This window comes from Pagrus major, chromosome 21 (genome assembly GCF_040436345.1).
Source record: "Pagrus major chromosome 21, Pma_NU_1.0".
NCBI lineage: Eukaryota > Metazoa > Chordata > Actinopteri > Spariformes > Sparidae > Pagrus > Pagrus major.
The window spans coordinates 1,335,619-1,363,609 of record NC_133235.1 but is presented as its reverse complement, the minus strand read 5'-3'; the positions used below and the strand labels follow the sequence as shown (position 1 = coordinate 1,363,609).

The following is a 27,991-nucleotide window of genomic DNA, read 5'->3' as shown; positions in this document are numbered from 1 at the left end:
TGTACCTGACAAAAGCTAACTGTGAAAGAGACATGGGGGAATCTTGGGCTGTCTATCCCAGACCATAGTTCCAGATCTAACTGTGAGACACGTCCACCAGCCGAGGACTCAGAGCTTTGGAGACTGACAGCACATATGTCAGCATCTGAACTGTTGTCCCTTTCTGTCAAAATGGGGTTGCTGCTCAGAAAATGCCCATAGATGTTTACACATAGACACCACATGGGCATATGCCCAACATTTGGCCTTTTGAATTTTCTGTTGGAATTTGTAAACCCAAAAAAGTTTTTAGGAATACAATTACTTGACATTTACAGAAGAGGATTAGGGCCAGTCTGAAAAATTGGTTTGAGTTCAGACTTTTTTTGTAAGGAAAGAAGTCAGAATTCAGACTTCAATCTCAGAACTCTGACACTGTGTCCTAACATGTTGGAAACAACATCAGCCTGATTTCATAGTTTCCTATTGGAGAATTCTAACTGGCCACATGCAACGCAGCGATGCACAGAGCAACATTCAATATGGTGTGCTGTTTGAGTCTCACATTGTACATCATGTCCAGTAGAGAAACATCTAAATATCAAAGGATACAAATTAGTTTTCTGTGAAAAAAGCAGAAATGTAGGAAAACAGGCTATCTTGGTTTAGTCATCCATCTTTTACATGTTATGACACGGCGTGAGAAAAAGTCAGAATTTCGACTTTAAAGTCAGAATGTTTTCAGTGACCCTAATTGCCTTCTGTACATGTAATAGTCATTTTTAAGAGGGAAATTCAAGCCAAATGCATTCAGACAGTGAATATTTCAATGTCCAACATTACAGAGACAAGTGATGAAGTTTCAGTCAGACGCAGATTTTATGAGACCCATCTGGCACAGTGTAGTGTTAAGGGGCCTTTGAGAAGGCAGCTGTTCAATGCTGTGTTGAATACTACACAGTAAAATGTGCGTTCACATTGAGGAAGCTGACAGTTTTGTCAAGCAGAGTTAGCATGTCCAGTTGGATAGTGATATTAAGCTACAAAGATAGAAGCAGGCAATAGTTTTGTTTTGTTTTTTCCAGTAATGTTACAAGAGATGGTTTGAAAGGCTGCAGTCTGTTTAAGCTGAATCACTGTAACTTGGAACAAGGGAGAGCACCACATGAATGGAGCTCTGGTCCCTCTTTGACCTCCAGGCTACCAGTGTGGATGCATGATAACAATCCTGCTACACCATCAGTAGGGCTTTTCTGGTTTTAGATGGTCTGGGTGTAGTGGACAGCAGAACAACTAGTCTCAGATTCACTGGGGAACCCTGAATTGTGAGAACCTTGTAGCTGTTGTCTTGATCTGTTGCCTGTAGGAACAAACTGTCCTAATATCTGGCTGCTCTCTATGGCTCGCCTTTTATAAATGTCTTTTGTAACATGGAGAGGAAGGAGTTTGTGTGGTTGGAAGTGGGTGGGGTGGGAGGGTTTTTTGCAGCACCATAGACAGTCAGAGTATTCACCATCTCCACAAACCTTTTGCTGTTGACTCACCAGTGGAAGGTGATCATGTGTCACTGAAACATTTGCTCGCCATCACATCTCAGATGTAAAGAATAACACCTCTTCATCTACAGCTCAGACATGACCTCACAGAACACATCCGGTACATGTTGTTTTGTTTCTTTCAGGATAGACACGTTGGTTCAGTGTTGAATACAGTTTGTTTCGGTCTCCATGTAGCTAACTGAGGCGTCTCAAAGTTCCACAAGAATAGAAACATCAGAACATTTGAGATGATTCATGTGTGTGAGAGCAAGAGGAGTGAATGTGAGGTAAACATGTTTGTACCATGGACATCCTGTTATTTTACCACCTTTAATGTATGCCACATCTGATCTGTACAGAAGACGATTAAGACGATTAAGGCTACTGTGAAAAAGAATCTGAATTTTTCTCACTAAAAAATAAGCTCAGAATACGGAGGGGAAAAAAGTCCAAATTCAAGGAAAGTCAGCACTGAAATAATTTTTTCACAGTGTCCCTAATCCTCGTCTGTAGAATTGTTACATTCCCGTCTGGACAAGTCACAACAGCAACACATCCATGTGTTTCAAACATGACGTCGCTCTTTTTAACTTGCGTTTCTGTTAGCGGGCAACACCATGCACCAAAGTGTGTGCAAAGACAGTAGGAGGCTTGTTTTCTTTTCTTTTCTTAAACCATGGCAGAAAATGTAAAGTTTGCATGTATAAAGCTCCTTATGGATGTAAGCAGTATGTAAAGAGGATGCAAGTTAAAGATCCAGTGTGTAGGATTTAGGAAGAGCTATTGGCAGAAATGGATTATAATATTCAGAATTATGGGTTCATTAGTGTATTATCACCTGATCACCCAAGAATTGTTATGTCTTCTTTAGAGAAGAGTGAGCCATTTATATCTACAGAGAAAGCAGGTCCTCCACACAGTCTGCCATGTTGCATCAACATGTTTCTACAGCAGCCTGGAAAAGACAAATCAAACGGCGGCTCTAGAGAGGGACGTTCATGTTGTAGAGCGGACACTGTAGGGCAGGGTGAGACAGAGTGTTCAGTTGATTGCAATCTGCAAACCTCACCGCTACATGCTACTAAATCCAACACACTGGTTCTTAAAGGTTGTCAGATGCGGTCTGTAGGTACTGCCACAGCTGCTGCTACTGACCACTAATCATAAGTGGGTGTCTGAAATGACATCCCACATGAGAGATGAAGAATCCATCAGTAAACCTTTAGGCCTCATGGTGACACCCAGGCCTGGTTTTCACTGCTTTTACAAAAATCAGATATTTTTAGGTCAGGAGCAGAATCTATTCTATGAAAAGCTGGAAACATTTTCCTGTCTTGCTTTTCACAGGTCACATATTTAACAGTGCAGTTTTAAAGTAACTCAGTTATTCGATCCAACACCTGCAGGATGTGAGGAGCAGTGTCAGCTGATGGTTACAGCAGGAAAAAGAAGGATTTCACTCCCACAATATTCAGTCAGCTGACCTGACAATCAGAGCACATTCCTGGATGAACATTTTACTACAGTAAACAAAAAGAATGTAGCTGTTTTGTGATTTCATCGGACTCAATTCAGGACACAAGCCTGTGTTTGTGAGAATGTTCCTAAACGTGCACTGCTCCTTATGGTCCAAATGATTACTGATACTTTCACAAAATCCTCTATTAGCAGATGAAGTTTGGTCAGTTGTCTCTAGTAAAATAGATAATTGGATCTTCAGTTAGGATTGTTTTTGTCAAACCGCAATTTGAGAATGAACTGTCACATTTGAATACAGTTCTGGTTCTACTTGCTAATGTGCCAAGTCAATTAACCCTGTGAGAGGCTTAACTGAGAAAGTTTGACAAACTAAACTGCCCTGATAGGAGCGTGTCAGAGGTCAGCTGCTCGAGCCACAACTCTGTGAAGTTTCTCCCTGTCTCATTTGGTGTCTGATTAGCTGTCTGTTTGTGTGGACTGTATATTGCATCTTTCTGTTTGGACAATAAACCTGAATCTGTGTGTTCAACATGGAGCACAGTGCCGTCTCTTCTATTGTCTGCTCTCTAAATCACAAACTATGGACTTGACACTTACTTTTAATCACCTTTAAGTATAAAGTCATTTCAGTCTTTCTTTCCATATTAAACTGAATGTGTATTATGTGAAAGATACAGTTGGATTCAGAACCAAAAAGAGCCGTTTTCAGCAGGAGATTAAAGGAACAATTTGTAAGATATCTTTAAAACATCTGAAAAAATGACCTGACAGTATGAACAGAATGTGAAGACCAACAGTGTTGAAGAGGTGGTAGTCCAGTAGTGTTGCCCTGCATGGATTAAGCTGGAGATAACATTGTATGCCAGCACTGTGTTTGCTACGTGTCCCCCTCCACATCTCTGTCTGCAAACTGTCTTCTATCAGTCAGGTAGCAGTTCTGCTGCCCCCTGTAGTTTTGGAGCTACTTTTGAATTCTGGCCATTTCTTACAAATTACGCCTTTAAACAATTAATTATTTAAAAAGTTGTTCTTTGGTTGATTGACAGATCAATTAATTGACTTATTGGTGATCTATACCAAGCAGAAGTATACAGTATATAACATCCTGAAAACGTCTGAGGTCATATTCATGAAAAATATCAGACTATGAAGTGCTTGTTTTTGTCACTGTTGATATAGATGCTGGTTTACAGAATGATACATCTCAACTAACTCAGCCTCCAAACAGAATCTAGACTGACTTCACCTTTCACTGAACTTATTTCCACAAATGTGTCTAGTTGCCAGTGTGGGCATTATATTTCCTTATAGTCTTTGATAAATTCTAGACATACTATAGGCTTAAACTGAATGTGGAAATCAGAATTTATTTATTGCCCCAATTACACAGAAAAAGCTAATTAGAACCCTGACTTTTTAAAGCAACAAGGAATAACCAGTGGATAATCAGGTTTCACAATTTATTTTTGTTGTTCATTTCAGATATAAAAAAACAACATGACTAGTACAACCCCAATGCCTTGCTACACACAACAATGTGGTCTAAGTAGAAAAAAATAGAAAAACAATTGATGTTCAGTTAGAATCATATGGGAAAAAAGAACTCCAATCCCAGCATGCACTAGGTAAAGGCAGGGAGACACCCTGGACAGGTCATCAGTCTATGACAGCTCTTCCAAAACAATCTTTTCCATTCCCTCAACCTGGATGACTCAGAGGAAGAGGAGGAGGAGGAGGAGGAGGAGAGAAGCGTAGTGGAGAGGCAGAGGTGTTACAGGGAGCCAGCAGAGGCATCAGAGCAGCTGTGAAGCAGTTTGCTTTCAAGACAATGTGTCTGAAATGTGTCTCTTCTGTCTACATGGCAGCCAAACAGACAGTTTAAGGTGCCAGCACCTCTCTGCCTGACTGCAAGCACTTCGAAATCCCAGAGGTGTGACTTAAAATAGTGAATGCAGAAAAAAAGAGGAAAGAAGTGCATCAGGAAGACGCTGGGCTTCAGTCAAAAAATAAACAGGAATCATATCCAGAAAAAGAGGAGGCTTGTCCTGCACTCAGCTCCAGTGATCTTGTGTTTGCCAGATCATTGACTAACGTCTGGACTCGGTGGGTTCTGGGACCATCAGACAGTTTTCCTGGCAGTCAGGACTCTAACTATAGAGCCCACTCCTCCCACTGCTAGAGCCTGTGGACACGCACACACGCACACACACACACACACACACACACACACACACACACACACACACACACACACACACACACACACACACACAATATATAGATATTAAATTGTTATTGTGATATGAGACACTATGTTGTCCTAGATTTTGGACAACATTATGTGATATGTCATCAGTGTTGTATTTTCCTGGTTTTAAAGGCTCATTACAGTAAAGTGTTGCCATTCTCTGAACTCACCAGACTGTTCTCCTTGTTCTCACACGTCTTTACTCGGTCATTATATCCACGTTACTGATGATTATTGATCAAACATGTTAATGTTTGGATATTTAGTGAAAGTGTCAACAGTCATCACTATAATTGTGTCACAATATCGATATCGAGGTATTTGGTCAAAATTATTGTGATATTTGATTTTGTCGTCCAGCGCTTACAAAGTTTGCTTTGGAGGAGATTCAAAAGTATCCAGATATATTTTGTGTATCACGATATAGCCAAAAACTATTGCAATATTCAAGTTAAATTCATATTACCCAAACCTAGTTTGTAACTGTTGATTCATCCTTTTGCTTTGTAGAACTGAGCATAATCTTCCTGCCTCTACTCCAACAATGGGCTAATTTGTTCATCTAAAAAATTATTTAATCGATAATAAATCAATGAAATCAATAATTGTAATTGTCTTATTTTCTTTTTACTTACTAATTACTAATCTTTTTACCCTACTTATTATTAACTACATACCTTTTCGTGCCACTGCAGCAGCACAGCGCTGCTGTTGTCAGACGGTTTCTCAAAGCCTCTGTAGATGTATTTCATCAGCAGGTCCACTCCAGCTCTGTCCAGTGAGCCCACGGCCTTCTCTATGTCACTGCTCTTAAAATTGCTCAGCACCTTGACCACCAGCAGCTCTGCTCGCTCCTACACACACACACACACACACACACACACACACACACACACACACACACACACACACACACACACACACACACACACACACACACACACACACAACTGCTGCAGCAGATTACTCTGACACTGCAGGATAATCTGAGAGACCTTAGTGTATTTTTACATAGCCTAGTTGTGTCATTCATGTCAGCATATGATCTATACATCCAATCTTAAGGGTAAACAGGAAAGTATGGTCTGAATAAGGACTGAAATTACAGACATACTGTGTGTAAATGTACAGGCACTAACACCAGAAATGTTAGTGAAAGTAGTAAAGAGCTGTTGAGGAATCAGAGTTTTTAAACTTTACAACAGCAAGAATCGAACAAAGACGATGTACCACTTTAGTTTGAGTGTAAACATGTGAAAAGGAAAAAAGTAATACAAATAATACACACATGGTGTACACACATGGTGTGTATTACTGTGCTCCATTACCTGTTAAAGGTGGTGGAAAGTGAGATTTCCTGTCTTTGTTGTGACGTCTAGGTGCAATAAAACTACTGTGAAAGTATCAAAACGGTAAAAAATGAAAAGAAATGCACACAAACCATATTCAGAAACTGCCTTTAAACAAGCTATCAGGACTTCTGTAACGTTGTGATGTCACAACTATATGGTCACTGCCCTCAGCCACAACCCCAGCACGACCTCACTTCCTAAAACAGCCTGAGCTAATGTGATAACACAGCGGGCGGTGTCTGCTCAGGCCTGTGAGGGCTGACCAATCAGAGCAGACTGGACATTTAGGGAAAGGGTTATAAAGAGACAGACACCCTCAGACACAGGGTGAACAGAGGTGCTGCATCAATGTACAGCATGAAAATAAAAATAATGTGTTTTAAATTTTAACACATGCATTTTCAACATTTCGAGTAGACACCCAAAATAAAGGTATGAACCTGATGATGAGCATGATGTGGAACCTTAAGATGCTCAGGTTCATCCATCTGACACCAACGTATGCTTCAGCCACTGTTCATATAGTAGCAATGATGGCAGAACAGCATTTATGAAGTGCTTTCGAGTTGATTTCAGAAAATACACAGCATATTAGCCTAAAAACATCACAATAGTATTTAAAGGCTGTATCACCCAGCCTGTAAATGAAAGTACAACTTGTTGATAATACCTTTGCGTTTTGGTTCTTGGTGTTGAGTGGAGGATTCTTTAGCACAGCTTGGAGAGCTGCATTCATGTTCCCCTTGAAAACAGCAGTCAAGGACGATACAATTTCAAAAGACACACATTCCTGTGCATTCATAACTACACAAAGAAATGAGAGGAACTGTTTTCTACACTGCTACTGATGAATGAGGGAACGTTCCTTTATAGTCTCCTCCTGAGAGGCAGCGCCAGTTCATGCCCTTAAAGTGACTACGAGGAACATTTCAGTGTTTATGAAAGTCTCGTGATTCCTCTGATGATTGTAAATGACCTGTAACAGCAAACAAGACCATCAGCGAAAAGACTGCTATTTTTATATAGTTATTATTAATGCCTGTGCTCAGGTCCGATAACATATATCACATATAAAATCACATATAAATATATTACCTCATCGCAATCCATCCTGCAGTCTCTCTGTCACGCACTGCCGGCAGGCACAAGCAAAGATCTTTACATCAGCAGACACTGGTGTCGTGCTGCTTTTGTCAAAAGGAGCTGCTAGAATCAACAAAAACTTTTTTTTTTTTTTTTTTAAAGTTCCTCGTAGTCACTTTAAAGGAAAAGTTCCCCCATGAATGAAAATTCCTTATCTGCTCACAGTGTATCCGACTGTAACATGTCAGTGTTGTTCCTCGATCATCATAATAAATATTGCACCAGGACCATTTTTTCAACAAAGTCCACCTCTAAAACAAACTGCAGGACTCTCAGTCAGGAGACTGGAGCTCATATCCTATTTGAAACATAATGTTTTAAAGTAAAGCTTGTGTATGGGAAACACTGCAGGCACCTGCACAATAGGTTACACATTAGACAGGATTTTTGTCTTCAGGAATCCCTTTTGAGTATTAATTTTTAATTTTAGGTTTGAAGATAAAATAGTCAACCAATGATCAAAATAATCACTAAATAACAAGAACAGTTAACTTGACTTATTTCCTTGCGATACAGTTACACTCACTTCTGTTTGGATCCAGCACACACTGCTAACACACAATATGACGAGTATGACTAATTAAATTAAAGTAGTGTTTTTAACACGCAACGTTACTTCAGTGATGAGAGACCACACCCTCCTCTCAACTGACACCCGGAAACGCTCCTGACAGCTACTCACCGGAAATGTTCTGCCGACTGCACATGATCCAAATCAATGTTTCTCAAATAACATGATCGAGCTATTTAAATATATTCTAATTATGTCAAAATACATTGCAAAGTTATAACTTGTATCCACAGTTGGTACTTCCTCCAGCCCTCAGCTACACAATAAATATGTGACGTAAGTGGTGCTGGTTCTGGTTCGGGCACCTGCTCGTGTCCCTGTTTGAGAACGTGTGTTCGTGTAGAAATAGTTGATTAAATCCATGTTAAAGGATATTGTCTGAGCAAAGCGTCCACTTCAGCTTCGTCCGGACCGCCCTGGTTCTCCCCTCCGTCGTCCTCGTCCACAAACTTGTTCTCGTCGTACTCATCAACGTCCACTTTTCTGAACCGAGCGGAATCTGTGTTTCTGGACATTTTGGAAACGACAGTAAAGATTTGTTAACACAAGTTCGAGCGTTATGGCAAACCAACACTATCGGCTGTACAGTCCAGTTTCCAACGCTTCCACTTCCTCCTCCTCCTCCTCCTCCTCCTCCTTCTTCTTCTTCTTCTGTTGGGTTTGATTGGCGGCTGGCATCCAGCTTAATGGTGCATTGCCGCCACCTACCGGACTGGAGTGTGGTACATTCAATTAGCAGGAAAAGAAAGAAAAAAAATAAATTAAAAAATAAATAAATAAATAAATAAATAAATTAAAAAATAAAATAATAATAATAATAATAATAACAGCACTAATATCAGTAATAATAACCTGTCAATTAGCCCTGTTTCCCTCAAGTATTTTCTTACATATTTACTAACATTTTCTGACCGTTGCAGCAGGTTTCCTATTGTGAACCTTACTTTTTCCCTCTGCAGGGCTGTTTCCAGTTCTCTCCTCTCTCTCTCATATGCCTTACACTCCATCAGAACATGCTGTACTGATTCATGCTGGTCACAGGTTCTACATTTGCCAGTAGGATGTTTCCCAATTATGTGTAATGTACTGTTGAGCCCTGTGTGCCCTAGCCTGAGGCGGGTGATGACCACCTCCTCCTTCCTGCTCATGTCCAGCACCCGTCCTCCCCCCACTTGCTTTTGTATGCTATAAAAGTGCCTTCCTGTCTCGTTTATGTCCCAGTACTCTTGCCATATCTTTTGCATTTGTGTTTTTATGATTGACTTTCCTTCCGCTCTCCCTAGTGGGATATTGTTGTTTATTGTTTGTGACCTGACTGCCTGCTTTGCAAGAATGTCCACATCCTCATTGCCCTCAACCCCTGCATGAGACGGAACCCACAGAAAGCAGACTGTCCCCCCCACCCCCACCCCGCTTTGAAGTTCATACAACAGCTGATGTATCTCCATAGTTAGGTCCTGTCTGCATGAATTCATTGTTTTGATACTATTTAGGGCTGCCCAACTATCTGATGCAATTAGTGCATTAACACTACTGTCTCTCTTTAACCACCTTAGAGCAAGTTTAATAGCTAAGAGTTCTGTTGCTCTCTCCTTCACTGCCAGTTTACACTCTGGGATGTAAACGGCTGTCCCCGTACGCCCAGTTTCTGGATCTTTTGATCCATCTGTAAATATTAACAGCTTATTTGCATAGTTCTTTCCAATATAGTTTTGCACTATTACGCCAGTACCACTCTGTCCTGACTTCTTCTAGAGTCTGTGCTGAATATTAAAATCCACCGACGGCTCTTGAAACACCCAAGGAGGAATTTCTGGTAGAGGAACACTCAACATATGCTGCACATCACATAAACCAATACTTTCAGCCTTTACATTTCCAACCCAGCCCAGACTCCAGAAGTTTGTCTTGCTATGCTCTGAGCACTCCTCTAGTATGGCCTTTGCTGGGTGAGACCTTCTGTGGCCCTGCAAATACACCCAGTATGTCAACATGAGCTTCACCCTCCTTATTCTCAGAGGTTCTTCCCCCATCTCAACTTGCAGAGCTGCTACTGGAGAGGTCTTAAAAGCCCCACTACATATCCTCAGTCCCTTATCCTGCTCCAAATCCAACTTCTTAAGGTGACTCTCTGCTGCTGACATATAAGCAACACTACACACACATAGTCTAACCTGGCCCTCATCATGGCTTGGTATATGTTTAGCAGAGACTTCCTGGTTGCACCCCAATCCCGACCTGCCAGACACCTCGAGGTTATTAACATTTTTACATTTATCTCTTACCTTCTCAATATGTTGCCTCCAAGTAAGCTTTTCATCAAACAGCACTCCTAAAAACCGAATAACTTTAACTTGCTCCAGTGCTTGACCATATAACTTTATTGACACCTCTTTATGCCATTTTGCAAAACATATCACCTGGGTTTTTGCAACAGATAATTTAAACCCCCACCTATTTGCCCACTGCTTCACTTTATCAACTGCTACCTGCAGTTTCTTTTGCAGATATTCTTGATTTCTCCCCCTTACCCATAAAGCCCAATCATCAGCAAATAATGATTTACTTATTCCTCCACCCACCTCCTCAAATACATCATTAATCATACAGTTAAAGAATATTGGACTACATACACTCCCTTGTGGCGTTCCATTTTCAACCTTATACACTGGTGAATATTCTGTCCCTACTCTTACCTCTATAGTTCTTCCAAACAGGAAGCCCAAAACCCAGTTGTATAACTTCCCTCCCACTCCCATCTTATCCAGTTTGATTAGCAGGCCTTCTTTCCACAACATGTCATATGCTTTTTCTATATCAAAGAACACCGCCACCACTATCTCTTTATTTGTCTGTGCTTTCCTAATATCTGACTCTAAACTCAGTACTGAGTCCATTGTATTTCTTCCTTTACGAAACCCACTCTGATACGAAGAAAAAAGGTCTCTACTCTCTAGGACATACATCAACCTCTCTGTTACCATCTTCTCCATAGTTTTCCCTAATTGGGATGTAAGAGCAATTGGTCTATAATTTGATGGATCTGACGTACCTCTACCTGGTTTTAAAATTGGCATTATAACCGAGTGTTTCCACGCACCTGGAACCTCCCCTGAGTCCCATACTTTGTTAAATAACCTGACCTATCATCCATGTGATCTAACATACAATAACATATATCATCTTTCCCTGGCGCTGACTGCCGGGTGCTGGAGATGGCCCTCCTTAACTCATACATATTAAAGGGTAGATCTATATTATCTCCTGTTGCAAGTTTTTTCTTGTTTATTCAGGTATTTTGCGCCAGCATAGTAGTCCTTTGCTGCTTTGCTTCTGCCGAGATATTATCTGAACTATGAACTTTAATCAGTGTTTCAGCCAATAGCGTCGCCTTTTCTAAACCACTAACCGCTGTTCTGTTGTTATTTGTCAGCATCAGGATTGTTATGCTCCTTCTTATTCCACTCATTTTCCTGATCATTCCCCAAACATCTGACAACTGTACCTCCCGACCTATCCCACTGCAATATTGTCTCCAGCATGCACGCTTAGCTGCTCTAATCGTCCTTCTAACCACTGCTTGCGATTTTTTATACTGAATTAACGACTCCATTGTATGATGTTTCTTTAACAGCCTGAATGCCCTATTCCGTGCTCTTATTGCTAGTCTACAACTATCATTCCACCATGGCACACTTTTTATGTTTCTGGACCCTGATACTTTTGGTATTGACTTATTAGCCGACTGTATTACAGCTGTGACTACTCTCTTGTTCCACTCATCCACACCTGCCCCGTCCTCTTCATGCAATTGCTCAAAACTGTTTCTACTCAGTGCCTGAAACATGTCCCACTTGGCTTTATCAATTTTCCATCTTGGCAACCTCCTTTCCTCCTCTCGCTGCAACTCTACTCCAACCTTAATACTGATTGGATAGTAATCACTACCCATCAACGTTTCACCCAGCACTTCCCAGTCAGTGACGCCAGCTATTTCATTTGACATCAAGGTTAAATCAATCACACTCTCCTTGTTTCGTACACAGTCATACCTCGCGCCCCTCCCATCATTCATACATACTAACCCTTTATCCTCTATAAATTCTTCCACTATTGAGCCATTTGCATCCGTTCTCTCACTCCCCCAAAGAGTACTATGTGCATTAAAATCCCCACACCACACTACTTTGCCCTGCACTTCCCCCAATACCATATTCAATATATCTACACTTAATTTGTTACATGGGTTATAGTAATTAATTACTGCTATCTCATATCTACCTGTCCAGATCTTTACTGTTATGTTCTCTCCCTAATTGAACAGTATTGAACCTTATCCCATCTTTAACAAAAGTGGCTACCCCACCACCTTTCCCAGTCTTCCTGTCATTCCTTATTGCCGTGTACCCATGCACTATGAAATCCCAATGCGCTCTCATCCATGTTTCTTGAACACAAATTATACTGGGCTTATCCTGCAAATCTGAAATATACTTCTTAAACTCCTGCCCATTAGTTACAAGAATTCTTGCATTCCACTGCAATATACTTAGGACCATGAAGATCCCCCACCCCATAATGATGATTGTGATGGTGTCTGTGAACTGGGTGACCCTCCTTTCAAAATGTCCTCCACTTCCTCCCACCCGATGGTCTCGACTCCTAGATATTTCTCTGCCGCTCTCACTATTATTTTGATTTTTTCCGTTTTCTTGTCAGTTTGCGCAGTACAGTTAACTACATCAACCATGAACAGTATAAACTGTCTCTTCCCCACAATCAGTGTATCTTCCTTAACTCTTCTACACCCCTCACATGTTCTCGCTTCATGTCCGTCCGTCACCCTGACATTACTATCTTTTGGCTGCATCCCCACCCTTCTGGCCGCTTCTGCGTATGTGATGCTGCTGGATGTTTTCACTCGCTGCACCTCTGCTGCTTTCTTACTGACTTCGCATCCCCCATACGCAGAAGTATGCTCCCCTCCGCAATTACAACTCTTGATTTTAGCTCCTCTTTCACACTTCCCATATTCATGCTCCCCAGCACATCTCCCGCACCTTTGTTTACCCTTGCATAATGCTGCAACATGCCCGAATTTCTGGCATTTAAAGCACCTCAACGGCGGAGGCACGTAGAGTCTAACATCGTAGCTCATATATCCGATAAACACTTTATCAGGGAGTCGATCCTCATCAAATGTGAGCACTACCGATAGACTATCACATTTTTGACCCTCACGAATAGTTTTCAGGCGTCTGACTTCCCTCACTTTTGCACCCTCCACATTCTCTTTTATCTGCTCAGTAGACATATTCAGGGGAATACCGAAGATCACTCCTCGAGTGAGACCCCCACTCTTAGCTAGCGTTGCTTGAACTTTTTTCCCTTCGATTTTATTCAGCCTAATTGCTTTCCCTAGCTGTGCACTGTCTCTACAAAAAATCAATAATGCTCCACTGCGCAAAGCTCTCGCACTCTTCACCTCTCCCACTAGCCTGTTTATCCCTTTGGTAAGGAGAACCGGGTTCCACTCACCAAACGAAGCACCTTCTTGTTCCAGTCTGATGATTACTTTATGCTCTTCCTCACTCCCTCTCACTTGCTCATTATCTGTTTCTTCTGACATTGAGCTTCTACCTTTCTGTCCCATTTTCTTACGTTTTCGCTTGGTTTTCCCCGCTTTCACCTCATTCCAACTTTCATTTCTCCGGCCACCTAGCTCCATCCCTAACTCACTTCCTGATCCGTCACTTCCTTCTGCCATCTCCTGTCCATTCACAGTCCGGTTCTGCCAGCCGCCTGCTTCCACCAGCCACTGGTCCCTTCTTCTTCTTCTTCTTCCTCATTGGAATGACTGGTGGGTGGTGAACCAGCGTACAGCGCCATTAGCACCACCTAACGGACTGGAAAATGACAGAGTAGACTGGCCAGACAAACAACTCCGATTTCCAACATGTTTCTATAATTAGGGCCCGAGAAGGAAACCTGCTTCTGTAGTGATTATTTATTTTTAGGGCCCAAGCAGGAAACCTGCGAGGTCCCTATTGTTTTTGTAGTGATTATTTCTTCTTATTTGTTTTTTTTCTTCCCCCAAATGATCGCATTTTTCACTGCCTGAACATGGATGAAAACGCGATTTTATTTGACAAACACATTAGGCTTGGCGAAAAATTTTATAATCTATGGTTGTCGTGAACGTCCACCACTAGGTGGCGCTATAATTAAGGAAAGTGCGTTTTGGCTTATAACGCCCATATACTTTGTCGCACATTCAAAAACCTTATATCCACGCGTTCCCTGAATTGTCATGAATCTCCTGATATAGGCCACGCCCATTTCCGCCTACCGTTTTTTTTCCGCAAATTCGCAAATTTTTCGAACTCCTCCCAACCAATTTCACCAATTTAACTGAAACTTTGCACACAGCATCTGTGGACACTTCTGACAAAAACTTATTAAAAGAATTTTGATATTCCAAAGAATACTCAAGTTATTAAATAACTTCCTGCACATTTCATTCCAAACAGGAAGTGTTGCATATCTCCACATTGGTTTGGCTGAATGACATGAAACTCAGGTTACTACTTCCCCATGAAACCTGAGGCTCTGTGCAAAATTTTTGGCGATGACCACTAGGTGGCGCTCTTTAAATTGAAGTATTTTATATCTCAACATCGGTTGCTCGGATTAACACGAAACTTAGTAGAATTATTGTCAATGCCCTCCTGAGCATATCCGTTGAAGGTTTTACCGATCCGCCACTAGGTGGCGGTCTGGTGGCAGTCTAATTTAATATTTGGCACTGTGCCCACACCATAACACTTATGGATATGAAATTGATAGGGGTGGTATAGACTGGCCCCTGTAACTCACACACCAAAAATGACCAGTAGGTGGCGCTATTATCAACACAAAACAGTTTTTGGTTAATAACTCCCACATAATATGGCGCATGTTGTTAAACCTTATATCTATGTGTTCCCTGAATACAGCTGAATTATGTGATGTAGGCCACGCCCACTTTCGCGCTAAATTTCCATTTGCAAATTCGCCAAATGTCGCAAACCTACTTTTTCAAACTTCTCCCAGGCAATTTCTCTGATTTGCACCAAACTTTGCACACAGCATCTGTGGACCCTCCTGACAAAAAGTTATTAATTAAAAGAATTGTGATAGTCTAAAGAACGCCCAAAATATAAAACAACAATTTCCTGCACATTGTGGTCAAACAGACAGTCTTGCATATCTTGAGCAAATACAGCCCGGTAAACACACGGACAGTTAAGACACGCATACACAATAATTAGCCAATGGGGCCGGATAAGCACAACGCCCCGACAGCAGCACGCCCCGAAGTGCGTGGACTGCGAGGGCCCGTTCATCATGGCTTGCAGTTTTAATTCTGTATATATAATGGAGTTTTTTTAAATCAATCTTTTAATATTTAACTTTTCTTATTTTATCATGTCCTGTTGAACGACGCATTTATGTATATATTCAGTCATTTTATTAATCTGTTTTTATAAGCACCTACCTTTTTAGCACTTATATTTATATTTTACATTTCCTATGTTGCATGTTTTTAACTTATTATTAACCTTGTTTTATTCTATTTAAAATGTGTGTGTGGGCGGGTATGTGTCTGGGTATGTGTATGTATGTGCATACAGGCGTCTGTCATGTTATTTATAGATTATGACTTTTTACATTCTTATCAATTTAAATTTAATAATATTGTTAAATTACTTTATCATCTCTCTCTCTCTCCATATATATGTGTGTATATATATGTGTATATATATATATACATATATATATATATATATATACATACATATATATATATACACACACACACACACACACACACAAACTAATTCCTTTTTTAAAGTAAAATAAAGTATTAGATTTTTATGTTTTGGAAGACATTGTCGTGTTAGCATGCCTTACCCTCTTAAACAGTTGGGGGAGAGGCCGTGTCAGTAGTGAGACTTTTAAAACAAATTGGAACTCCCGCTGCCTTCCTGGGTCCTGAAACCTCTCTTGTCCTTTTACTCTTTTCAGGGCTTCAATTTTTATCCATTCTTTTATTATTAAACTTTTTTACTACTATTTTAAAGGGGCACATTTTTAACCAGTTATGGTTTTTATAAAGAGATTTACCAAGTGTTTTTAACATCTATGGTTACCCTGAGCCAGAGCCCCTCGTAGCACTCTTAAGAGTGCTGCATTTTAACCCAAACCTAACCCTAACCCTATGCTGAAACATGGATTAATGCAGAAAAAGGGGTGGACTTTGAACTAGAGGGTTTTGAGTTTGTGCATATGGATCGACAAAATAAAGGTGGAGGAGGAGTCGCAATATATGTGGACAGAAACATTAACTTCAAGGTGTTGGAAAGTATGTTGTGGACAACATGCTTGAATGCATATCAATTGAACTGTACAAAGAAAAAAGTAGACCAGCAATCATTAGTTGTATAGGACACCAGGCTCATATATTGAGCTGTTCAAGGAATGGATGGAGGAAATGTTCACAAATAAGAGTCATAAAACAATTTTCATCTGTGGAGACTTCAATATTGATCTCCTTAATCCAAATAAACACAAAATGACTGATGATTTTATTAACACAATATATAGTATGAGCCTATACCCAAAAATCACCAGACCCAGCAGGATAACTTCCCACTGTGCAACTCTGATAGATAATATATTCACAAATGACATTGTTCACAATACAATAAGCGGGCTACTCATCAGTGACATCAGTGACCATCTGCCAGTTTTTACAGTGTATGACAATGACTACAAGACTAATCTACCTGACAATAAAACTGTATACAGGAGAGTGAGAACAGAAGTATCAATAACAGCATTCAAAAATGACCTAATGGCGCAAAACTGGGATATTGTATACAATAGCAATAATATAAATAGTGCATATGATGAATTCTTAAAAATATTTAAAATACTATATGATAAAAACTGTCCTGTAGAAAAAATTAATAGGAAACTAAAATATGCTGATCATCCTTGGATCACAAAGGGTTTGCAGAATGCCTGCAAAAAGAAAAATACACTGTACAGAGAATATATGAGACAGAGAACCAAGGAGGCAGAAAAAAAATATAAAAAATATAAAAATAAGTAAACTAATATTATAAGAATAGCTAGGAAAGAATACTATAACAAACTATTAGATGATAACAAGAATAACATTAAAGGTATATGGAACATACTGAACACTGTAATAAAAAATAGCCCTAAACAATTAAGTTATCCTAAGTATTTTATTATCAATAACACTGAAAAATACGATATGAATGAAGTAGTTAACAGCTTTAAGAAATTCTTTGTAAGTGTTGGACCTGACCTAGCAGAACAAATCCCAGATCCAGTAACATCTGAGGAGCAGAGTGACAGTTGAATAGACCGCAATCTGAGTTCAATGTTCCTCACAGCAGTGGATGAAAAAGAAATTATAAATACTCTTACCAAATGTGCAAATAAGACATCGGACTGTGATGATATTGATATGACTGTTGTGAAAAGAGTGACTGAGGGGATTTCAAAACCATTAACATACATCTGTAACCTATCATTTCAAACGGGTACATTTCCAGACAAAATGAAAATAGCAAAGGTCATACCTCTGTACAAAACTGGGAACAAACACCAATTCACAAACTACAGACCTGTGTCATTATTATCTCAATTCTCTAAAATTCTAGAAAAACTTTTCAATAACCGACTGGACAGTTTCATAAATAAACACAAATTACTCACTGAAAGTCAATATGGATTTAGATCCAACAGAGCAACATCACTGGCATTAATTGATTCAGTTGAGGAAATTACAAATTCAATAGACCAAAAAGAGTATACAGTTGGGATAGTCATAGACCTAAAAAAAGCTTTTGACACAATAAACCATGATATATTATTCAAGAAACTAGACCGGTATGGCATCAGGGGAAAAGCATTAGAGTGGATCAAGAGCTACTTGACTAAAAGGAAGCAGTTTGTGAAATTGGGTGATGCTTGTTCAAAGTGTTTGGACATTACCTGTGGCGTCCCTCAGGGGTCAGTGTTGGGCCCCAAACTCTTCATACTTTATATCAACGATATATGCAAGGTATCAAAAGTTTTGAAGTTGGTTTTGTTTGCGGATGACACAAATATTTTTTGTTCTGGCAGTGATCTACAAATTGTAACACAAGTGATTAATAGTGAATTGAATAAATTAAAAGCATGGTTGGACAAAAATAAACTATCATTAAACCTGAGCAAAACAAGAATAATACTTTTTGGCAATCACAGAACTAATGTACAACTAGAGATACAATTAGATGGGGTTAGTATTGAAAGAGTAAATGAAATCAAATTTTTAGGGGTGATCACAGATGACAAGATTAGTTGGAAATCACAAATTAAACATGTACAAACCAAAGTGTCAAGATGCATCGCAGTATTAAATAAAGCAAAACAGGCACTGGATCATAAATCACTCCATATTCTATATTGTACATTAGTTCTTCCATACCTCATTTACTGTGTAGAAGTCTGGGGCAACAACTACATGACTACAATACATCCACTTCTAATTTTACAAAAGAAAGTAATACGGATCATTCATGGGGCAGGATACAGGGATCACACAAACTTACTATTCTTACAGTCAAAACTCATAAAATTCAAAGATATTGTGGATTTTCATACAGCACAAATATTATTCAAAGCAAAAAATAATCTGCTACCAGAAAATATTCAGAAACTATTCACTGGAAGGGAAGGGGGTTATAATTTAAGGGGAAAATTTAAATTCAAAATACTGAAGGCACGCACAACAGGAAAAACTTTTTGTATTTCAATTTGTGGGGTTAAATTATGGAACAGACTGGAGGGGACGCTCAGGGAATGTCCAAACATAAACCAGTTTAAAAAAATATATAAGGAGATGATTTTTACAAGGTACAGAAATGAGGAGGGTGTTTGATTATCACTGGGTGTATATTGTTTATTTATTTTGTTATTATGTATCTTTGTGTTATCTTCAGTATGTGTATGTCATATGTATGTGTAGGTATTTATGTATGTATATGTATATATGTGTGTGTGTAGGTCTGTGTGTATGTATGTATGTATGTGTATGTATGTTTATATATGTATATATTGTACTCTTTGTCATCTTCAGTATGTGTGTGTATGTTATATATTATAATAATATAAAGCATAATATATTATAATATTTTATATTTGATTAGGATAAATATTTTTGTAATAGATTTATGTTTTGTTAGAAATAGAACAAAGGAAATTGACAAATGACAAATGGAAGTTATTATTATTGTTATTATTATTATATGATAGAAGTTCAGTGTTCAGTTCAGTTTCAGTGGTATTATTATTTTTTAAAAGGGGGTGGAATAAAATAAGTTTATACTTCCTCCCACTCCTTTTCGGATATGTAAACAGAATTTATAGTTTTCAGTTTATGTTTACTTTGTAAATGATAATTTTGTTTTTTACATGTTCTAAATAATCTATCTATCTATCTATCTATCTATCTATCTATCTATCTATCTATGTCCCTCAACTTTAAATCCTTAATCGTAATCTTTAGGAATATTAGTACTAAATATTCACCTAACAATCTATCTATTTAAAACCAATATACTCACCTCCACTGATAAAAATGATTCTGTGGCCCGCTAAATATTACTTAATGTGTTTAAACTTGACAAGAAATTAACATTCCTCTGGTTTTACTTCAAGTGTCACCTTTTATTTAATGTGTTACTTAGTGTATGTAATTTTGTATCCTCATTTTGTTACATAAATTTGAACCATAGCACCAAGTAATATTCACTAAAGTAATGCATTAACTGTACAACCTGTTAAAAGCAAGTAACGTACTTGGGCAATGTTAGTTAAAACTATGGTCTATGATTTGAAAGATTGATCATTATTATTAACATTATTTAGGTGGTGGTTATGGCCCAATAGTACGACCTACACAATGTGAAGAGTAAAAGGAACCAAATAAATCCATTCTCTCTAGTGCCTGCAAAACTGAAAAGAAATTGACCAATAGGAGCCATGTGTCCCCGATGGCTCCTATTGGTCAATTTTCCCATCCATTCCCCTCGCTCACTCTCCTGCTCCTGGTCACGCCTCGTCCCGACCCACTTCCGCATTTGAAACTACAAGCGGACAAGAGGTTTGTTTTGCCCTGAGCAGTTCAGGTATTGAGGGAAAGCAGAGCAACAGCAAGCGGCCTCTGCTTGCCCCACTGGCAAAGGCTGAAAGAAAGCGAAAGTCTGTCACTGAAAAGGCAGACACAAAGCGGAGATGTGAAACAAAAAGGGCTCGAACCCGAGTAAACATCGGGTCATCATTTGAACGGTGGCGAAAGGTCCGTGAAGATATGGACCCGATGCTGATACAGCGGAGTTTCTGTTGAGCAGGTAATCTTTCGTCTTTATTGTGGATGTTGTGACACAGATAACTTTCATGCCGATGCTGGCTTATGACTGTGAAAGCTGCCGTTTTTGTCTGTGTTATCAGGCGGTGTCGAAACAATTTAGAGACGTTAGCCTCTATGTTAGCCTTGTAAGCTAACAACAAGCTAACATTGCTATCATGTTTACAACAAATCAGCCTATTTATTTGCTCGTGTCAGCTAAATGAAGCAGCAATGCAAGTAAGATGAATGAAACCCCCCGCTTCACGTTGGGGTTTCAATCATCCTGTCCAGATTTATTTCTCCATAACAACCTCTTGCCCGGTCACTACTCAACTGTTCTGCTAACCCTCCTCCCGGTCTTGTCCATTTGTTTTCAACGAAGCCTTTGCTAAATCAATATGATGGATTATCATATACGCGTTACGATGTGTGTATTTGTGTGAATTATCTGTCATAAACAAGAGATTACGGTTTACGAAGCATGTTTGTGTCGCGGTCTGGTGCTACTCAAACAACAGCTGGGACACAGCTGGTCCGAGGCTCATGTAGGTTTATTTTTCAGCCACAATGTGGAAGTGATTGTTGTGGTTAAAGCTGACGGCAGCATCTGTTAGTCTCTTGGCCCTCAATAACTTTTAGAAGTGGCTAACTTAGCTGTTGATAAATAGTAACTTTACCTAGCTGTAACGTAACGTAGCTGTAACATGCTAATGACGTTATGCTAGCTTGGCTGTGGAGCTTAGCTGTGGACATTGTAATGACTTACAAGATTTACGTTAGTTTCAACGTGCATTGTAGTAACTTTACCTGTGAATCCGACATTGTTACTAAAGCTGGCGCTGTATTTGGTTTCTGCCGGCCTGCTTGTTGCTCTTTTTGCGGGAGGGGGTGTGTCGCGGGAGACTCCGAGGGGAGAGCGATACGAGCTCGGAGGGGAGGGATTAAGGAGCACAGAGGGGAGGGGTGTGTCTGTGTGTGGGGGGGATGCTTTTTTCAAATCTTTCTCAGATCGTAGACCAGAGCTTTTTTTTTTTTCTCCAACTTTATTAAAAGTTGCAACAATAACAAACAAATCAGTCATTCCAGCTCACATTTCCGTACAATAGTAACAGTACAGTTATACATATATGGTAGCATAATAAGAGTTAAACAAAAGAGGGAAACAATCAAGTTAACAATAAAAAAAAAAAAAGAAGAAATTTCTTGGTGACAGACCTCGTAATCCCATGAGAATTGTAATTATAATTGTTGTGACAGAGTGTATATTCATTATTGATATACATTTCTTATTTGTAATTTACTTAAGAGACTTAAAATAATAATCAACTTCAATCAAAAACAATTTAAATTATGGTGAAGAATTTTGAAATTTAAATTTATGGATGTGAAATTTCCCTAATAAAGTATAAAGGTTGACTATAGTACATAGTTTCTTTTCTTTGAATTCAAAATAAGTAATAATGTTCTTCCTCTCAATGTTGATTTTATGTTTTGTTTTACATAATATATAGCTCTCAAGTTCTTTCCAAAATGTACTGCTATATGAACAGCCATAAAACAAATGAGTTACATTTTCAAGTTCAATTTTACAAAAGGTACATTTGTTATCGATGTCGAGGAATCTTGAAATATACATCTTAGATGGGTATATATTATGTAGTATTTTTAAATGTAATTCTCTGATTTTATTTGTGACACAGAATTTGAAAGGAACAAGCCATGCCTTGTGCCAATTAATATCCATAAAAATAGCATTCCAAAAGAATTTCCCTCTAGGTGTTATTTTCTTAACATTGTAGAAACATTCTCTGATATGTTTATTAGTACATTTTTTACTCAGGATGTCAATACCGTTTATATAAAGAATGTTAGAAGTTGTATGTTGCCCATTCTGTTCTTTATAGCTTTTCATTATTTCTAGCATTCTGCTGGGAATAGAGTTAATTACTGAGCTAAATTCTTTAAATTTTATAGGGAATGTTTTCTGTGTAAGAAAGTCTTCATAACTAAGTAGTTGGCCATTAGGGCTAAATAAGTCTTTTAAATAAATTATATTTTTATCTATCCAATTTTGTAAATACAGAGATTTGTTCCTTTTAATAATGCACTCGTTGTTCCAAATGATAGATTTATGTGGTGAAAAGTTATGTGAATAACATAGCTTCCAGGCTAACAAAGTTTATTGATGAAATTCCGACATCTTAACTGGTAATTTTGAGATACTATAATTACAAGACAATAAAAACTTGAGACCTCCAACATTCTTGAATATATTATGTGGAATAAAATTCCATAATGAATCTGGAGCTTTTAAGCATTCCTTTAGCCATTTAACTTTAAATGTATAATTTAAATCCATAAAGTCTAGTAGATCGAAACCACCTTTGGCTTTAGGACCAGAAAGCAAAGTTTTTTTCAAATGATGGTGCTTATTCTTCCATACAAATTTAACAAACATATCATTGATTTCTTTACATGTAGAATCACAGACATTAAGGGAGAGTGTTGGATACACAAATTTAGAAACACCTTCAGCTTTAGTCAAAAGGACCCTTCCTAAGATTGATAAATCTCTTTGAAGCCATAAGTTCAATATAGTTTTAGATTTTTTCATTTTGGGGGAGAAGTTAAGTTGTTGGCATTCTGTGACATTCTTACAAACAAAAACACCGAGATATCTAACACAATTTTTAACAGGTATATTATATATGGTTTTAACATTTGTTTCAAACAAACATAAAATTTCACATTTAGATTTATTTAGTTTTAGCCCAGAAGCATCTGAGAATTCATCTATTAATGCTACAGCATTTTCAATCTGGTGTTTGTCCTTTAAGAATAATGCTGTATCATCAGCTAGTTGGGTCAGTTTGATTTCCTTACCAAAAATAGACAAACCTTCAATTACTGGGTTATTTAAAATATGCAATGAGAGTAATTCGACAACAATCAAAAATAAAAGAGGCGATATCGGACAGCCTTGACAGACGGATCTCAGGACTGGAAATCTTTTGGTAGTGTTTGGATATAGTATGACACAACTGTTGATATTTCTATAAAACATTTCGATAGTTGATACAAAGTTTTGACCAAAACCAAACGTTTGGAGTGCTTTAAATAAAAAATGATGTTCCACCGTATCGAAGGCTTTATAAAAATCAAGAAAAACTATAAGGGAGTCATTATCAACAGTGTTGCCACAGTTACTTTGAAACAGTAATCCGACTACTGACTACTGACTACTTCTTTAAAAAGTAACTTATTTAAGTTACTGACTACTTGCTTTTAAAAGTAACTAAATTAGATTACTTTTAGTTACTTTCAGCAGATCCCCCGCCGACCCGGCCCGGCCCTATAACATGACAATGACTACCAGTTCTGCCAATACTCTCTTTATTGACACCAACATTTGCAAACATGTCCTTGAAATAGGCTTACTTGTTTTTTAAATGAAAAATAAATAAAAGACAGTCTTTCTTGACTTAACGTAAACATTTTTTTAAAAACTCTTACGTAATGTTACATTCTCTTCTACTAGTTTGTTAGTTTTATATTGTTCTTCCCTTTACTTTTACTGTACCATGGTCACACAAAACCAATATAACATGCAAAACCTGGTATGTCTAGTACACTTAATGTAATAACTTTCAATGTCAGAGGCCTTGGCCACCCAATTAAGCGGAAGAGAGTTCTTACATTCTTAAAAAAGGAAAAAGTAGACATAGCTTTCCTTCAGGAAACTCATCTGTCCAATGAGGAGCATAAAAAACTCAAGAGAGACTGGGTCGGGCAGGTTTATTTTTCTAGCTTTACCAGCAATAAAAGGGGAACAGCAGTACTCATTCATAAAAAAATACCTTTCATATTCAAGGAACAATATAGTGACAATGAGGGCAGACACATACTAATTCGGGGGATGCTATATGGACAAGAACTAACATTGCTGAATGTATACGCACCAAATGAGGACAACCCCAAATTCATGATGGATATGATCACCTTATTTAATCAATATAATACAGATTTAGGAATAGTTGCCGGAGATTTCAATTGTTGTATGGATAGTAATTTAGACAAATCCTCAACTATACTGTCTAATCCCAATGCTTCTAAAACTCTGAGGTTAGCCTCGGTTGATGTAGGCCTGGTCGATATCTGGAGAGAACTTAATCCTACAATAAAAGACTATACTTTCTACTCGGCTAGACACAAATCATACTCTCGAATAGATTTATTTTTTTTACCTCAGGATCATCTCTCATCTGTAGTTTCATGTGATATAGGCCCCATTCTTATATCGGATCACTCACCAGTTTATCTGCGGTTATCCCTTCCCCAGCAGACATATCAAGCTAAACAATGGAGGTTCAATGCCTCACTCCTTACAGATTTTGAAGCTTGTAATAATATTAGAAAATGGCTAGAACAGTACAGACAGGACAATGCGTCCTCCCCAGTTACCCCGGCAGTGATGTGGGATGCAGCTAAAGCAGTAATTAGGGGCCAGCTGATCTCTTACACATCTGCAAAGAAAAAATCCATCATTAAACAAACAGAACAACTTAAGAAAGAGTTAATAAATTTGGAACAATGCCATAAACAATCTCCTACAGAGGAAAACTTGAAAAAACTAAATGCAGTCAGAACTAGTCTCAATCTCATTCAAACAGAGCATATAAAAAAACTTCTGTTCTTTACTAGACAGCAATATCATGAATATGGTAATAAGCCAAGTAGACTTCTAGCCTATCAACTCAAAAAAGAACGTACAGAAAATACAATAAAGTGTACACGCAATGCAGCAGGCCAGTTGAAATATGATACACAATCAATTAAGTCCTCATTTCTTGATTTTTATACACAGCTCTATGCGTCAGAAAATCCCTCCGAAACGGATATTCAGAGATTTTTGGAAAGAGTATCCCTACCCTCTATTTCAGAGGACGAAAAGGAACAATTGAGTGCTCCATTCACCCCAGAAGAGGTACTACAAGCAATTAAGTCAATGCCCTCTGGAAAAACCCCAGGTTTAGATGGGTATTCTATAGAATTCTATAAGGCTTTTTGGCCACAAATCCAGCCACTTTTTATGCCCATGGTAACAGATTTTTTTGAAAATGGCGTTCTTCCTGACACTATGAAGACAGCAATAATATCATTAATACATAAGAAGGACAAAGATGCTGCTGAATGCGCATCATTTCGCCCAATTTCATTACTTTCAGTTGACTTTAAGATATTGTCAAAATTAATTGCACACAGGCTAGAAGACTTGTTGCCCCAGATTATTAACTCCGACCAGTCCGGCTTTGTGAAAGCACGCTATGCATCTGACAATATCCGGAGGCTATTAAACATAATTGACCACTCGACCCTACACAACACAACAGCCCTACTACTTTCGCTTGACGCAGAAAAAGCGTTTGATAGGGTCGAGTGGTCATATTTGTTTGCTGTTCTGGAGAAATTTAACCTTGGTGAAAAATGTTTTGGGTGGGTTAGAACTATGTATAGCGATCCGCAAGCCCAAATATGTATAAACGGTACCCTCACTGAAAAATTTAATCTGTTTAGAGGATGTCGCCAGGGATGCCCTTTATCTCCATTTTTATTTAATTTGGCAATTGAACCACTAGCGGAAGCTATACGGGCTGATGAAGAAATTGATGGTATCAATATTGGGAAAACAAAGAACAAAATTTCACTATATGCCGATGATATAATTCTTTACTTAACCAGTCCAGAACAATCAATCCCAGCGGTCCTAGACCTTATTACTGAATTTGGAACAATATCAGGCTATAAAGTCAATTTGACAAAATCCAATGCTTTATTAATTAATTCATCAGTTTCCAACAGACTCAAGGCCATCTCACCGTTCACCTGGGCTCAGAACAGTTTTAAATATCTTGGGGTGAATGTGGCTTTAAAACTTAAAAATCTTTACCTCATAAATTATGTTCCATTGCTTAAAAAGGTTAGGGAAGAATTAGAACATTGGAAAATGCTCCCTATCTCATTTCTCGGACGAATTAATGTAATTAAAATGAATGTCCTGCCCCGCTTTAGTTATTTATTTCAGTCACTGCCCTGTTACTTGGATAAAACATTCTTTAAATCTATAAACAAAATTTTGACCTCTTTTATCTGGAAAAATTCCTTGCCAAGAATAGCTTTTAAAACTTTAACAAAGTCCAGAGAGAAAGGGGGACTGGTATTACCAGACTTGCAGATGTACTATTGGGCCGCCCAGACAAAGGGCTTGATTAGCTGGGTGCAAAGACGTAACAATGCACACTGGATAGACATAGAAGAAGAACTTTGTACTCCCATTTCTACAACCTTGCTACCATTCATTAACAATATAAATGCACTACACCAAATAACAAAAACATATGTAGTTTACAACACTCTTCGGGCTTGGCAAGATGTAAATAAGTTTTGTGGGAATTTTGGCAAAATCTCCAGGCTCTCTCCCTTATCCTTAAACCCAGATCTGCCACCATCAATTGGTAGCTCCTTGTTTGCAAAGTGGAGAGACAATGGTATACGTCAATTCCAACATTTGTTTGCTGAGGACACACTCAAGTCCTTTATAGATTTAATGTCAGAATACGGAATCCCGAAACAGGACCTTTATAAATACTTACAAATTCGCCATCTAATAAACACTCTAAAAAAGGAAAAACGCCTGTCTTTGGGGCTGACAAATCTTGAGGAGATTTTGGTGAAATCCACATCATTAAAAGGAAAAATCTCTGTAATTTATAGTTCTCTGTTGAACCATTACAGCTCTTCCTTGACCCCACTTAGGAATATATGGCAGAAGGATATGGGATGTGCATTTGATGAAGATCAATGGGATACCATATGTCAAAATGTCTTTTCCTCACTGTCGTGTAATAAAATAATCGAACAAAATTATAAATTCATGCACAGGATGTACCTTACTCCACTCCGCTTAAGTAAAATGTTTCCCAACTCATCCCCTAGATGTCATCGATGTAAAACATGTATAGGTTCAATTATGCATGTCTTTTGGGAATGCAAGGAATTAAAACATTTCTGGAAAGCGATACATGATCTTACTGTTAAGGTTGTGGAAACCCAGCTGGACCTTACACCAACACGGTACCTCTTTGGTACGGAATTGGACAAGACACTGGACATCACATGCAGGAAGAGGATTATCATAATGTCCTATATAGC

At 38.5% G+C, this 27,991-nt stretch overlaps 2 protein-coding genes across 2 annotated transcripts in view; one reads left to right on the top strand and one right to left on the bottom strand.

Annotated features, from left to right (window-relative positions):
• The window catches only part of rnf2 (ring finger protein 2), a 25,433-nt gene extending 21,902 nt beyond the window's left edge, over positions 1 to 3,531 (top strand). Inside the window, exon 9 of the mRNA XM_073490864.1 lies at positions 1 to 3,531. This exon is cut by the window's left edge and continues 519 nt beyond it. The gene's annotated coding sequence lies outside the window, so the exon portion shown is untranslated.
• A 911-nt stretch (positions 3,532 to 4,442) lies between these two features.
• LOC141017289 (actin-related protein 2/3 complex subunit 5-like) lies at positions 4,443 to 8,915 on the bottom strand. The gene is made up of 4 exons (XM_073491957.1): positions 8,687 to 8,915; positions 7,267 to 7,340; positions 5,922 to 6,098; positions 4,443 to 5,178 (listed from the first exon to the last, which is right to left on the bottom strand). Exons 1-4 carry the CDS (start codon positions 8,823 to 8,825, stop codon positions 5,116 to 5,118), a joined length of 453 nt encoding a protein of 150 aa, XP_073348058.1. The 5' UTR covers positions 8,826 to 8,915; the 3' UTR covers positions 4,443 to 5,115.
• Between the last annotated feature and the right edge of the window lie 19,076 nt (positions 8,916 to 27,991).